The sequence below is a fragment of the Lithobates pipiens genome, unplaced genomic scaffold (genome assembly GCF_037356315.1).
Source record: "Lithobates pipiens isolate NorthernLeopardFrog02 unplaced genomic scaffold, aLitPip1_a1.2 Scaffold_8, whole genome shotgun sequence".
Lineage (NCBI taxonomy): Eukaryota > Metazoa > Chordata > Amphibia > Anura > Ranidae > Lithobates > Lithobates pipiens.
Window position 1 is genome coordinate 219921874 of NW_027507903.1, and position 13326 is coordinate 219935199.

Sequence of the window (13326 nt, forward strand, 5' to 3'; positions counted from 1 at the left end):
ATTAAAAAGCAGTAATATTTTCAAATGCTTGGTTGTAAATATATGAGGGGTTTCTGGGAATTTGTTTTAATCTTTTCAGTTTTAAGGCAGAATACTTAAATTCCACAAGGGTCTTATTTCTGTTTTCCAGGCTACATATAGTGTGTCCCAATGTTCGCATAATCAAGTAAAAACTGTATTTCATATTCCCTCTCCTAACCATTGCATAAAAAGCTCCATAAATAAGACATGAGGCTCCACAGGGTGGTTTATGCTAATTATTCTGTGAATCACACATGTGATAGTTCATTAAAAAGACAGCTAATCCAGGTCTGTCACTCGTACTTCTTAATTTTCTCTAGGACGTTTTTCAGCCTTTTTTTTAGAAATATGATATTCTACTACATTAAATCCACTTAAAAAAATGAAGCAAGAACTATAATAAATGCAGACTAGTCAACCGTATTCCAATTTCTTTATCTTTCTTTCCCATTTCTCTGTAAGTAGAACACTGATTAACATTTAATAAATCATAGGTACATCTCTGCATGTCATCTATAACTCTTATTTTCTCTTGCCCTATCTAAATACCTCTCGTAAAAAAAAAAGAATGATATTATTTTGTAATCAGTATTATTTTTTTACATCAGTATTATTTTTTTAACACTTACTTTTTTGTGTTTATCCACTAGACAGCCCTGCAGATCATAGAAGTCCATCACTTTTGGTTCCTACTGGCCAAACAAGTAACATAACTGTGCTGAGAGGGGAAGTGCTGCTGCTGGAATGTATTGCTGAAGGACTGTAAGTTGCTTGCAAGTTTTACTGAATATTCTGTACTGTGACTAAGAAAGTCATAAGGAACAAACATTGTATACAATTTTTTATGACAGTTTTGTCTGAAAAGAATTTCCATGGTTTGGATGCACATTTCCAGATTATCCAGATCCTGCTGCGTACTTACATATAGACGCTTTGTATGGAAAGTGTGCCAAAAATCACCTTTCTTGACAATAGCATCTAAACAGCTCCCAAATTTGTTTGAGGCAGGTTTAAAATAAACTAGAGCCTAACGTTGGGTAAACTATGACATGCCCCCGCCCATATTCCAGCAATGAAAAACTATCTATACATGGAGAATGAGCAGATGAATAAAAGGTCTGCCTCCTCCATTAATAGTGCGCTGTTTATTGATGGAAGCTATAGTACAACGTCTGTGAATGGGGGAGGGAAGTGGAAAGCGTGGGTTAATCGGCACGCTAGATGAGTGCCTTTGACAGGTCCCTTGTCTCTATTAACCCCTGCAACACCAGAAGATTATGGATACAAAAGGGGGGCAGAGAACAGAAGTTTTCAACTTTGCCAGCTGGGACACTTCATATTTAGTATGTTAGTAGCGTAACATTTTAGCAAAATTTTTACTTAAACTTAGGTACTCGATTGTTTGCTGTTGGCAGCAAGAAATTTTACAGAGAGTAACTTTTTATAAATGATGCTCACTTTTTAAGGAAACCAGGAGCTGTTATATATAGATTCAGTCTTAGCACCATCTGCTGGTGTATTTTAGATTGCAGTCCTTTAGTTAAAGGGGAACTGCAGTCTGCTCACATAATTTGTAATAAAAACATCTATCTTTGCCATTCTGAAGCTTCCCTCCAACCACTTTGCCTGTATATATGCCTGTATATATAAAATACAGGCATACCCCACTTTTAAGTACACAATGGGGTTTATTTACTAAAGCTGGAAAGTGCAAAATCAGGCTCACTTCTGCATAGAAAGCAATGAGATTCCAGGTTTTATTACCAAAGCTTAATTGAACAAGCTGGGGTTAGAAGCTCATTGGTTTCTATGCAGAAGTGAGCCTGATTTTTCACTTTCCAGCTTTAGTAAATAAAACCCATTGTTTACTTAAAAGTGGGGTATGCCTGTATTTTATATATACCGTGATTCTTTACTTGCCAGATATGCTGCAGATCTCTCCCTCCACCAGTCATTTTAATTGTGGGCAGCTGAAGCTGTTGCCTGTTCACTTCCTGGATTTACATAGAGGCACACCTCCAGCTCTGCAGCTCTCATTGGCCTTCTTATGACTCATCCCCCCTCTCTTCCTGGCAAACTCTCAGGAGAGTGAGAGCAAGAGCTGTGTATGAGGTCATAAGCCTAGGCTTTTTTCCAGACGAGAAACAGGAAGTGGGCTGTGTAAGGTATTTACTGACAGAAAAAAAATGTTTTACTATCCAAAGTTAAAACAACAAAGACAGAAGGTTTAATAGATGGAAAGATGAAAAAAATTACGAAGCTCCACTTTAAGTCATAATTATACAAGATGTCATTCCATTGAGCAAACCTAATGACAGCTGTTTTCCAAACTTTTCTTACAGTGGATATTACACAAGGTTTGAGTCATCAGAGGATATTTATGTCTGAAAAAAAGTGCCACCATTGCGGACCCTATCACAATTTGGGGTATTTTTTTTCCCTAATCCACTGCTATAAATTACAGTTTCCTAGCAGAAGAACCGTGGAAACATATTATGTCACTTGGGCTGCCATCTGCAGACTGTTGCATACAGTTAGGACCTGTTATAAAAGTGGTTGTAAAGAGTGAAGGTTATTTTACCTACATGCATTCTATGCATAAATGTATAACTTACCCCTATAACTTACCTGAGCCCCATCTCGATCCAACGATGTGCATTTTAAATCTAGCCTTAATATCATGTTAATGTGCTACTGATAGAGGGGTGACATTTTTATATTTCCCTTTATCTCCATTAGATTTCTGGATGAAAAAAGTAAGTTGAAGGAAATCTATGGTCACAGCATATGCTTTGCAGGCGCTTCGGCGGCGCTGCGCATTGCTTTCAATTGCTTTCAATGGGCAGAGACGCTTTAGGAGCAGTGTATACCGCCCCAAAGATGCTGCTTGCAGGACTTTCTTTAACGTCCTGCCAGCGCACCACTCCAGTATGAAAGAACTCAGGCTTTCATACTGGAGTGGTGCGCTGGCGGGATTTTCACACCGGGACTACAAATGAAGCTTTTTTTAGCGCTAAAGTGCCTGAAAAATGTTTCAGTGTGAAAGGGGTCTTATGCCCTGTACACACGGTCGGACATTCCGATGACAAAATAAGTCAGATTTTTTCCGACTGATTTTGGCCCAAACTTGTCTTGCATACACACAGTAGCACAAAGTTGTCGGAAAATCCGATCGTTCTGAACGCGGTGACGTACAACACGTACAACGGGACTATAAAGAGACGAAATAGCTTTCGTCTCTTAACTTATTCTGAGCATGCGTGGCACTTTGTCCGTCGGAATTGTCTACGCACGATCGGATTTTGTTGCCGGAAAAATTTAGATCCTGTTCTCAAACTTTGTGTGTCGGAAATTCCGACAGAAAAAGTCAGATGGACACGATCAGATTTTCTGACAACACAGTCCAATCACACAGTCCAAACCACACACGATCAGATTTTCTGACAACACAGTCCAATCACACATTTTCCATCAGAAAGTCCGACCGTGTGTACAGGGCATAAGGCTAACTTGTCCAAAGAAATACTTGCATGGTTTTAGAATGATAGAAAAGCAGGCTGTGTGGCCATCTTCCAATTACCTATTCAGGACCATAAAATTCTTCTGGTAGACTACTCTCCATTGCTGGTACTGCTGCTACGTACCTGAAATATAGACATGGAGCAGAGGTAAGGTGAGCAGTGTGAAAAGGGGGATCATCAAGAAATTTATAGTACAGGCTCTGAAGGTTCTTTTACACATTGAAAATATTACCCACAGCCAGGAGCGTTGCTAGGTCTACAAAAGATCTGGGGGTAGAGTCCATAGCAGCGATGTAAAGAAGTCTTAAAGTGGTGTTTCCACCCAAAAAAAATAGCTTAAAATTCATAAAAAAATAAAATAATTGGAAAAAAAATCATTTTTTACTCACCTCTAAATGCCTGTTGCTAGGGGGTTCCTCATAGTCTGCCTCCTTCGGTGCCCGGGCACTGACATCACTTCCCCTCGGCATGCGCAGTGGGTGCCCAGCTGTGAAGCCACAGCCGGGTGCCCACAGCAAGAATGCTGGCGCCGCGAGCGGAGTGGGGAACGAGGGGGGGGCTTCGTTCCCCCACATCGCTGGACCCTGGGACAGGTAAGTGTCCGATTATTAAAAGTCAGCAGCTGCAGTATTTGTAGCTGCTGACTTTTACATTTTTTTTTTAGGGGGCACCCCACTTTAAGCTTGGCCGGCCATATACAGTATCTTACAAAAGTGAGTACACCCTTCACATTTCTGTAAATATTTTATTATATCTTTTCATGTGACAGCACTGAAGAAATAACACTTTGCTACAATGTAAAGTAGTGGGTGTACAGTTTATATAACCGTGTAAATTTGCTGTCCCACACAGCCATTAATGTCTAAACCTCTGGCAACAAAATGAGTACACCCATAAGTGAAAATGTCCAAGTTGGGCCCAATTAGCCATTTTCCCTCCCTGGTGTCATGTGACCCGTTAGTGTTACAAGGTCTCAGGTGTGAATGGGGAGCAGCTGTGTTAAATTTGGTATTATCGCTTTCACTCTCTCAGAAGTCTCTGAGGATCTGAAAAAAAACAAATTTTTGCTCTACATAAAGATGGCCTTGGTTATAAGAAGATTGCCAAGACCCTGAAATTGAGCTGCAGCACGGTGGCCAAGACCATACAGCGGTTTAACAGGACAGGTTTCACCCCGAACAGGCTTCGCCATGGTCGACAAAAGAAGTTGAGTGCACGTGCTCAGCGTCATATCCAGAGGCTGTCTTTGGGAAATTGATGTATCAGTGCTGCCAGCATTGCTGCAGAGGTTGAAATGGTGGGGAATCAGCCTGTCAGTTCTCAGGCAATATGCTGCATACTGCAACAAATTAGTCTGCATGGCTGTCGTTCCAGAAGGAAGCCTCTTCTATAAATAATGCACAAGAAAGCCCGCAAACATTTTGCTGAAGACAAGCAGACTAAAGACATGGATTACTGGAACCATGTCCTGTGGTCTGATGGGACCAAGATAAACTTATTTGGTTCTGATGGTGTCAAGTGTGTGTGGCGGCAACCAGGTGAGGAGTACAAAGACAAGTGTGTTTTGCCTACAGTCAAGCATAGTGGTGGGGTGGGGGTTTCATGGTCTGGGGCTGCATGCGTGCTGCCAACACAGGGGAGCTACGGTGAGGAAATCATGAATGCCAACATGTACTGTGACATACTGAAACAGAGCATGATCCCCTAATTTCGGAGACTGGGCTGCAGGGCAGCATTTCAACATAACGACCCCAAACACACCTCCAAGACGACCACTGCCTTGCTAAAGAAGCTGAGGGAAAAGGTGATAGACTGGCCAAGCATGTCTTCAGACCTAAACTCTATTGAGCAATCTGTGGGGCAACCTCAAACGGAAGGTTGAGGAGCGCAATGTCTCTTACATCCACCAGCTCCGTGATGTTGTCATGGAGGAGTGGAAGAGGACTCCAGTGGCAACCTGTGAAGCTTTGGTGAACGCCATGCCCAAGAGGGTTAAGGCAGTGCTGGAAAATAATGGTGGTCACACAAAATATTGACAGTTTGCGCTCCAATTTGGACATTTTCACTTTTTTTTTTGCCAGTGGCGTAGACATTAATGGTTGTGTGTTGAGTTATTGTGAGGGGGCAGCAAATTTGCACTGTTATACAAGCTGTACACTCACTACTTTACATTGTAGCAAAGTGTCATTCCTTCAGTATTGTCACATGAAAAGATATAATAAAATATTTACAAAAATGTGAGGGTGTACTCACTTTTGTGAGATACTGTATATACGTGTATTTATATAAAATATCATTGCATATATATATATATATATATATATATATATATATATATATATATATATATATATTCTGAGTGTGGATCTGAGGGTTTGTTATTATTGATATATATATATACACACGCACACATATATATGTATATCTTACTTTAGATTTTTTTATTTCTACTAATGATATCTGCACTCACGTATGTGACTGAGGAAGAGAGAAACCCAACTGTTGGCCACCTTTACCACATATATAAGAGTCCCCATCATTGCATCAGGGTCCCCAGAGAGGTCCTTCTTCACACCAGGGTTCCCAGAGAGCCTCCCCTTACATTAGGGTCCCCAGAGAGCCCCCCTTACTTCAGGGTCCCCAGAGAGCCGCCCCCCTCCCACCTTACATCAGGGTCACCAGAGCTACACCTCCTCTAATATTAAATATAAGCCTCCTAAAGTTTCTTACTTTCTTTAAATTCACGTGTGAAGGAGGAGGCACTGCGGTCACTAGGGTTGGTGTCACCTGGTGCATAAAAACATGGTAGGGCCCACACCCCCCAGCAATGCCATTGGGCAGGAGGTACGGCACCCGGTAAGAAACTCTGGGCTATGGGCCCTAGATTCGGTGCTATAGCCCCAGAAGCCACCCCCTAGCAACGCCCCAGCCCTAAATAAAAAAATTGCCTTGGACTTATGGCCTTGTAAGCTTATTTGAAACAAAGATAAACAATATAATAAAATGCCAAAGTAAGAAGAATGTTTATAATGCATATATATTCAGAATCCTGCAATGCACAGAAACAAACTTCCCTTTTCCAGATGTACGGTGGCGCCACATGGCACCCCCATGCATCTGCAAATGAGCACGTTATCATGAATTTGGTGTGGCATGTTGTCTCAAAAGGGTCAGGGACTTTTTTTGAGTGTTTCTCATTCATAGGGCAGCCAATTGAAATGAACAAGCTGCCCTGCATGTGATGCGCAGTAATGCGAGGAACCACAGGCTTGATGGTGTGAACGGAGCCTAAGATCAGGATATGTAATTACAGAGGTCACACGCACCACAACCTGTTGGTAAAACGTTGATCTTCTGCTTTTTATAATGATGATCAAGGAGCATTCTGGAAGCAGTGTAAACATTGTTACAAGGGTCCAGCTGTTGTTTAGTAGAGGGTATTGAAGGGTAATGAAAAATGGTTAAAACTATTAAACCAGAATAAATGCCCCTTAAACTTATTTATACATTTATCTACAAACATGCCAGTTTCACATTATGTTTTAGTAACTGTAGATACTGCTACAGGCACAGTGTATTGATTCACCTGGTATATATTCATTGGTAGTTGCAGGATCTTTTTATTGGATATGTTTATAAATAAAACAATAGCAGTTTTAAGATGTGTCTTTTCCAGCCCGGCTTAGCTTCCTGCTCTGATCTTCTTTATTGTCATGGAAACTGCAGCCTCATCTGACAGGCGCCCGCTTTGAAATATCAGGCTCTTCTCGGGGAGATTCAGAGATGTTGCTGCCAGGTGTAAAGCACTGTTTTTCTACATGTAGGCCTCATACCTGACCTGTCAACACACAGCCATTGTCTTTGATTAAAACGAATTATGCTGGAAAGTATCTCCAGCCCCGGCTGTAGAAATCCCTTCAGGAGCTACTTCCAGAAACTGTGTGGAGTAATAAATAGGATGACTGAAGATTCTCCTGTAATTGCCCTGCTGGGGTTTCACTGAGAACTTTAGGGATATCAGTGGTAATGTATTAGTACAAAGCTTAGACATTATGGGGGTATAAATGACAATGACTGAAACAATATGTTAGCTCTGCCATTTAAAATATAATAGGATATGATCACCTGAATTCATTTGAATTCTACAGACACTGGTTTGTGAATGTCAGACTCTAATAACGATGCGGTTCCAACCACCATCATTAAATCTATGGTTATGGGGTAATAAGACTCTCTAACCACAGTACGTGCACACTGTATGCCGGCACTTGCAAGGTATTAGTGGTCTATTAAGACAGGCTAAACACTTTGAGGTTTGAAATTGATCACTGTTTTTTTTTTTATATATATTACCTCTATCTATTAAACCTGTTGCCATATGTCTCAGGCTGATACCCTATTCCAGCAGCATCTTTATATGCCATCACACAGCTTTACAAGCCAATGAATTCATTTACTAAAGAAAAATAGACTGTGTGCACGTAAGTCCACACATGTGTGTGCTCATGCATCTGTGCATACGTGTTGAGTAATGTTGCATGTAAACTTAGCCTTCTATACCTGCAAAAATGTTTGCGCTTATGTGCATTACACGTGCATTAGCCTGGTGGCTGGTACAATGTTCTTTATAGAATGGCACGATCAATAAAATTATTTATTTTTTCTTAACAGCCCAGGCTTTTAATTTATATTCATAGAGCATGTAGAGAAATGTAATTCTATAAGAAACAGGTGGTAAGAAACTGCACAAAAAATGCATCCCTGGTATCACTTTAGAATATTTTTTTTTCTAGCTAGCCTACAAAAGAAAAAAAGAATAAAAAAGTAGGAAGGCCATAGAAAAAAATGTATTTACTACCCATATGAATCTTTTAATGATTTATGGAGTAAACTTGAACTATTGGGATCATTGGGTGATTGCTGTAATTTCCCTTAGGTGACAGAAGAAGAAATGAAAAATTTGGAAAGTTTTTACAAACATGCTTGATTTGATTAGATGAGCCTAATATATGGTCTTTAAGCAACCAAATTATTATTTTCTTCTGAGCTGTCAATGACAGGAGGTTGAAAGGAAACACCTCCTTAGTAATGCACTCAATACCATAGTGTCCTGCACACCATAATTTTTCTGCTGGTGGTTTCAAATGATATGTCACTCAGTTTAAATTGCCTAGCACAAGGGAATAATGTATTACCCTTCTCTAAATTATTAATTTGTTATCTATTATAGGGAAGTTCTTTTTTTCATCATGTTGGTGAGGGTTGGACAATGAAAGGCAGATGATAACTGTCTGCTAATTACAAAAAAAGGAAGCTTTTATGTGTAAGAAATCAAAGTAACAAAAAATGAGGCTGTTTTAAGATATGCTTAGTTTCTATGTCCAGTCATGTGCAGATCAAATACAAAACATTCATTTTCTTTTAACAAGATTGGATAGTTAAAATTAATTGTCTGAGTGAATATTCTTAAAGTGGATGTTATCCCAATGTCATCCTTTCTAAACTACTGCCATAGGGGTTATCTATAAGGATATACATGCCTCCTGCATGCATCTTTACTTGTCAAATGTCTCCCCTCTGCCTGCTATGAGACCCGAAAAACTGCATATTCTGTGGGCGGGTCTGTTGTCTGGAGCTCAGTGGGTGGAGTTGTAATGTCAGTAAACTCCCCGCTGACCTCTACACTCCCCTTGCCAATATGCATATTCTCCTGTGTATTTCTTACACTGAGCTTCTGCTATGATCTCTAACATCCAGCGAAAAGACAGGAAAGTAACCACATGACTCCAGCATTCCAAATCATGCTGAGGTGTGGAACATCCAATTCTGGCAGAGCAGCAGAAGAAAGGAGTGGGAGGGAATTAAAAAATAATGCATGTCTCTTAGGCTAGTGCACGAGATATGTAAATCACCTGTCACTTACAGCAAGGGGGAGGATTTGACAAAATGTTTCTCTGTTTGTCAAGATTTAAATCACTGAATAATAAAAGAGGATTGCTCAGAGATGGAATAACTCTTTTTGGCAAGACTGGGCTCAAATGATAGGAAATCTTATACTCTACATTATGACATCAAAAAAATAAATAAAAAATTGAGGTTTACATCCACTTTAACTCCTTTAGTAAATCAGCCTCATAATGTAGCACATATGTTTGACTTTCTTGTAAAATTGGCACATTGGAGTTGCACATGCTGGAAAAAAATGTGATAAGTTGGAGGCTGTATCTCAGAGGAAGCAATAACTGGGGGCATTAGTGCTTGTATAACCAGAATACCTAAACCAAAGTTGACTATGTTGGCATTATCCAATTGCAGCCTCAGAACAACTGAGGAGCAAATAGTATGTGCCCCTACAAAATTAAGAGGCATGTACACAAATGCTAGAAGCTTAGCTAATAAAACGGAAAAACTGAAGCTGCTGATACATAAGGAGTATTTTTGACTTTGTCTGAATATCAGAAATGTAATTTGACAGCTCACATGACTAAATAGAAATGATTAGCTACACACCAACATCCATCCAATATGTTTATTGAAAAACTGCCACCAGGACTATGACAACAGGCCAAAGGATGACAACGTTTGACAATGTATGTGTAAAATGTCGTCACCCTTTGGTCCTGGTGGCAGTTTTTCAATAAACCTGTTGGATGGGTGTTGGTGTGCAGCTAATCATTTCTGTTTGGTCTACATGTTCATGGTTGCGAGCCAAAGCTAACACCCAGTCCTTCCTTTTTGGCAGATTATCATACTACCATACATACCAGCTCGGGAGGGTAGAAGAGGGGTAAGGATGTGCCTGTATATAAAAAAGGATTTGCTGGGGAACATGAGAATATATATTGGCAAGGGAGGAAACAAATGGGAAAGTAATAATGGGCATATGCTACACGCCCTCTAGCTTGAAGGAAGAGGATCTCCTATTACAGTTAGAAATAGTGGCGGCACAGGGCAATGTTATAATGGGGAACTTAAATGATCCAGATATTGACTGGACAGAAGTAACTGCCCGCTCATTTAACCACTTCAGCCCCGGACCATTTGGCTGGCCAAAGACCAGAGCGTTTTTTGCGATTTGGCACTGCGTCGCTTTAACTAACAATTGTGCGATGTGGCTCCCACAAATAGAGCTTTCTTTTGGCGGCATTTGATCACCTCTGTGGTTTTTATTTTTTGCGCTATAAACAAAAAAAGAGCGACAATTTAAAAAAAAAAACTCTATTTTTTACTTTTTGCTATAATAAATATCCCCAAAAAATATATAAAACCTTTTTTCCCCTCAGTTTATGCCTATACATATTCTTCTACATAGTTTTGGTAAAAAAATTGCAATAAGCGTTTACTGATTGGTTTGCCCAAAAGTTAAAGTGTCTACAAAATAGGGGATAGTTTTATGGCATTTTTATTAATATTTCTTTTTTTTTACTAGTGATGGTGGCGATCTGCGATTTTTATCGTGACTGCAACATTATGGCGGACAGATCGGACACTTTTGGCACTATTTTGGGACCATTCACATTTATACAGCGATCAGTGCGATTAAAAATGCACTGATTACTGTGTAAATGTGACTGGCAGTGAAGGGGTTAACCAGTAGGTGGTGCTGCAGGGGTTAAGTGTGTCCTAGGGAGTGATTCTAAGTGTGGGGGGATGGGATACGTGTGACACAACACTGATCACTGCTCCAGATCACAGGGAGTTGTGATCAGGGTCCTGTCACTAAGAAGAATGGGGAAGTGCTTGTTTACATCAGAATTTCCCTGTTCTTCCTCTCCGTGAGTCGATCGCAGGATTCCCTGCGGACATCGAGTCTGCGGGACCCGCAATTCCACTCACGGAGCTCGCAGCACATGCGCCCACAATGCCGCATCTTAAAGGGCAATGTATAGGTACGTTAATATGCCTGTATGTGCCCTTCTACCGATGTATATCGGCGACAAGGGGTTAAGAATCATCATTGGACAAGTTGGTGGATACCCCAACTAGACATAATGCATTGCTAGATCTACTGATTACTAATAATTCTGACCCTCCTCTAGCCAAACTATCCACACGCTCTATCCAAAATGAAAAAAAAAATGTTTTGCCTATAGTTCTACATTACCACTGGGCAGAACTGACATCCTTGAAAGGGACCTTCTGCTCACTGAGCAGGTGGTTAATGGGATTGATGTGGAGGGCAGAGGATTAAGGTAGGATTATCAGGTAATAAAATAGGTTACTGTAGTCAGAGGGAGCGGTAGGGGCTCATAGAAAAGGAAAGCTGGCCCTGGGTTTGAGCACCCAAACAGGCTTAGACAGTTGGTGGTAATAGAGGATTCTATAATCCGAAGGACTGATTGAACAATTTGTTGCCAGGATCGTATCAAAGTGGTTTGCTGTCTCCCTGGTGACAGGGATCGACACATAGTTATTAAATTACTGGGAGGGACTAGGCATGACCCAGCTGTCTTGGTCCATGCTGGAACCAATGACAGAATACATGGAAGGTTTCTAGAGCACTTGGCTGTCTTTTCATTGTGGTACAACCTATATGCTAAAGATGGCTTGCACCTAAATGGAAGGGGATCTGCTGTTCTGGGGGAGAGGTTTATGTGAAGGCTGGAAGAGTATTTCAACTTTGATTGAGGGGGGAGAGTGAATTAGATTATAATGGGTCAGACAGGGGTTGGTCCCTAATGGTGGGTGAAAAAAAGGTTCCCGTGTTACAAACAACCATTGGAAATGGTACTATTTGTACTGCAAAAAAAAAAAAATCAGCAAAATACATGTGCAAAATGTGACAATGAATTAAAGTGTTTTTTCACCAATGCCAGATTTCTGCCAAGCAAAATGGGTGAGTTGGAGACTTTGTTGCACAAAGAGAACTATGATTTAATTGGTATTGCTGAATCTTGGCTTCATTCTTTACATGATGGGGCTATTAGTATTTCTGGCTAAGCCCTCTGGAGAGACCGGGTAAAACACAAAGGTGGTGGTGTCTATCTCTCTGGGTAAAGGAGCCGCCTTCTTTACCCTGCACCCGGAAGTGACGTCACTCCTGAGTCTCCAGCATTCCCCGTTGTTCAGAATAGGCTGCAAGTGCCAGAAACCACCCGTGCAAGCTGCCAGCTGGACCCAAGAGACTCAGACACAAAGAGAAACCTCCTCTGGATTAATGTCACAATGCTTTTATCTGTATTCCCTTCGTGAATAGCCTGTTTACTTTCTTTACCACTAAATGGTTCCAAAATACTGCACTTAGCGGCGCTGTGCTTTCTTCCTTTTTAGACACCCTCACAGGTTGAACTGGATTGACTGGTGTCTTTATTCAACCTGACCAAATATGTAACTTTAAAAAATGTTGTACACACATAAATAGTGGCTTTTTCAAGACTATGGCTGCATACAGCCATTCACTTGTATGGCAGGCAGCTCCCCAGGTGTAGGAAAATGCCTGGAATTTTACGCCCAGCAATTTCAGCCTCTCACCGTCTGTGTGCATGAGGCAATTCACTTATTTCTGGAGCAAATTGTGTTTCTTCTGTCTACTGTCAACATACATATTTCTTTTATAGCACTTCAGCATTCGTGTTGCTGTTTTTCAGGCCTACACCAGAAATTCGTTGGAATAAAGAAGGAGCCGAATTACCAAGCGACAGAGTGTTCTACGAAAACTTTAATAAAACTTTGAAGATAGTAGATGTGTCAGAAGCGGATGCTGGGAAGTACAGATGTGCAGCTCACAATATTAGGGGCTCAGTTCACCATATCATAACAGTAATTGTCAAAGGTAAGTGGTAAC

The 13326-nt window shown here is 40.7% G+C and overlaps 1 protein-coding gene across 27 annotated transcripts in view; it reads left to right on the top strand.

Annotated features, from left to right (window-relative positions):
• The window catches only part of NRCAM (neuronal cell adhesion molecule), a 286030-nt gene that overhangs the window by 197236 nt on the left and 75468 nt on the right, over positions 1-13326 (top strand). For all 27 annotated transcript variants that reach the window (XM_077472151.1, XM_077472158.1, XM_077472165.1 and 24 more), the window contains 2 exons: positions 672-783; positions 13130-13314. In XM_077472151.1, coding sequence (XP_077328277.1) covers positions 672-783; positions 13130-13314 — 297 coding nt within the window. The remainder of the gene's footprint in view (positions 1-671; positions 784-13129; positions 13315-13326) is intronic.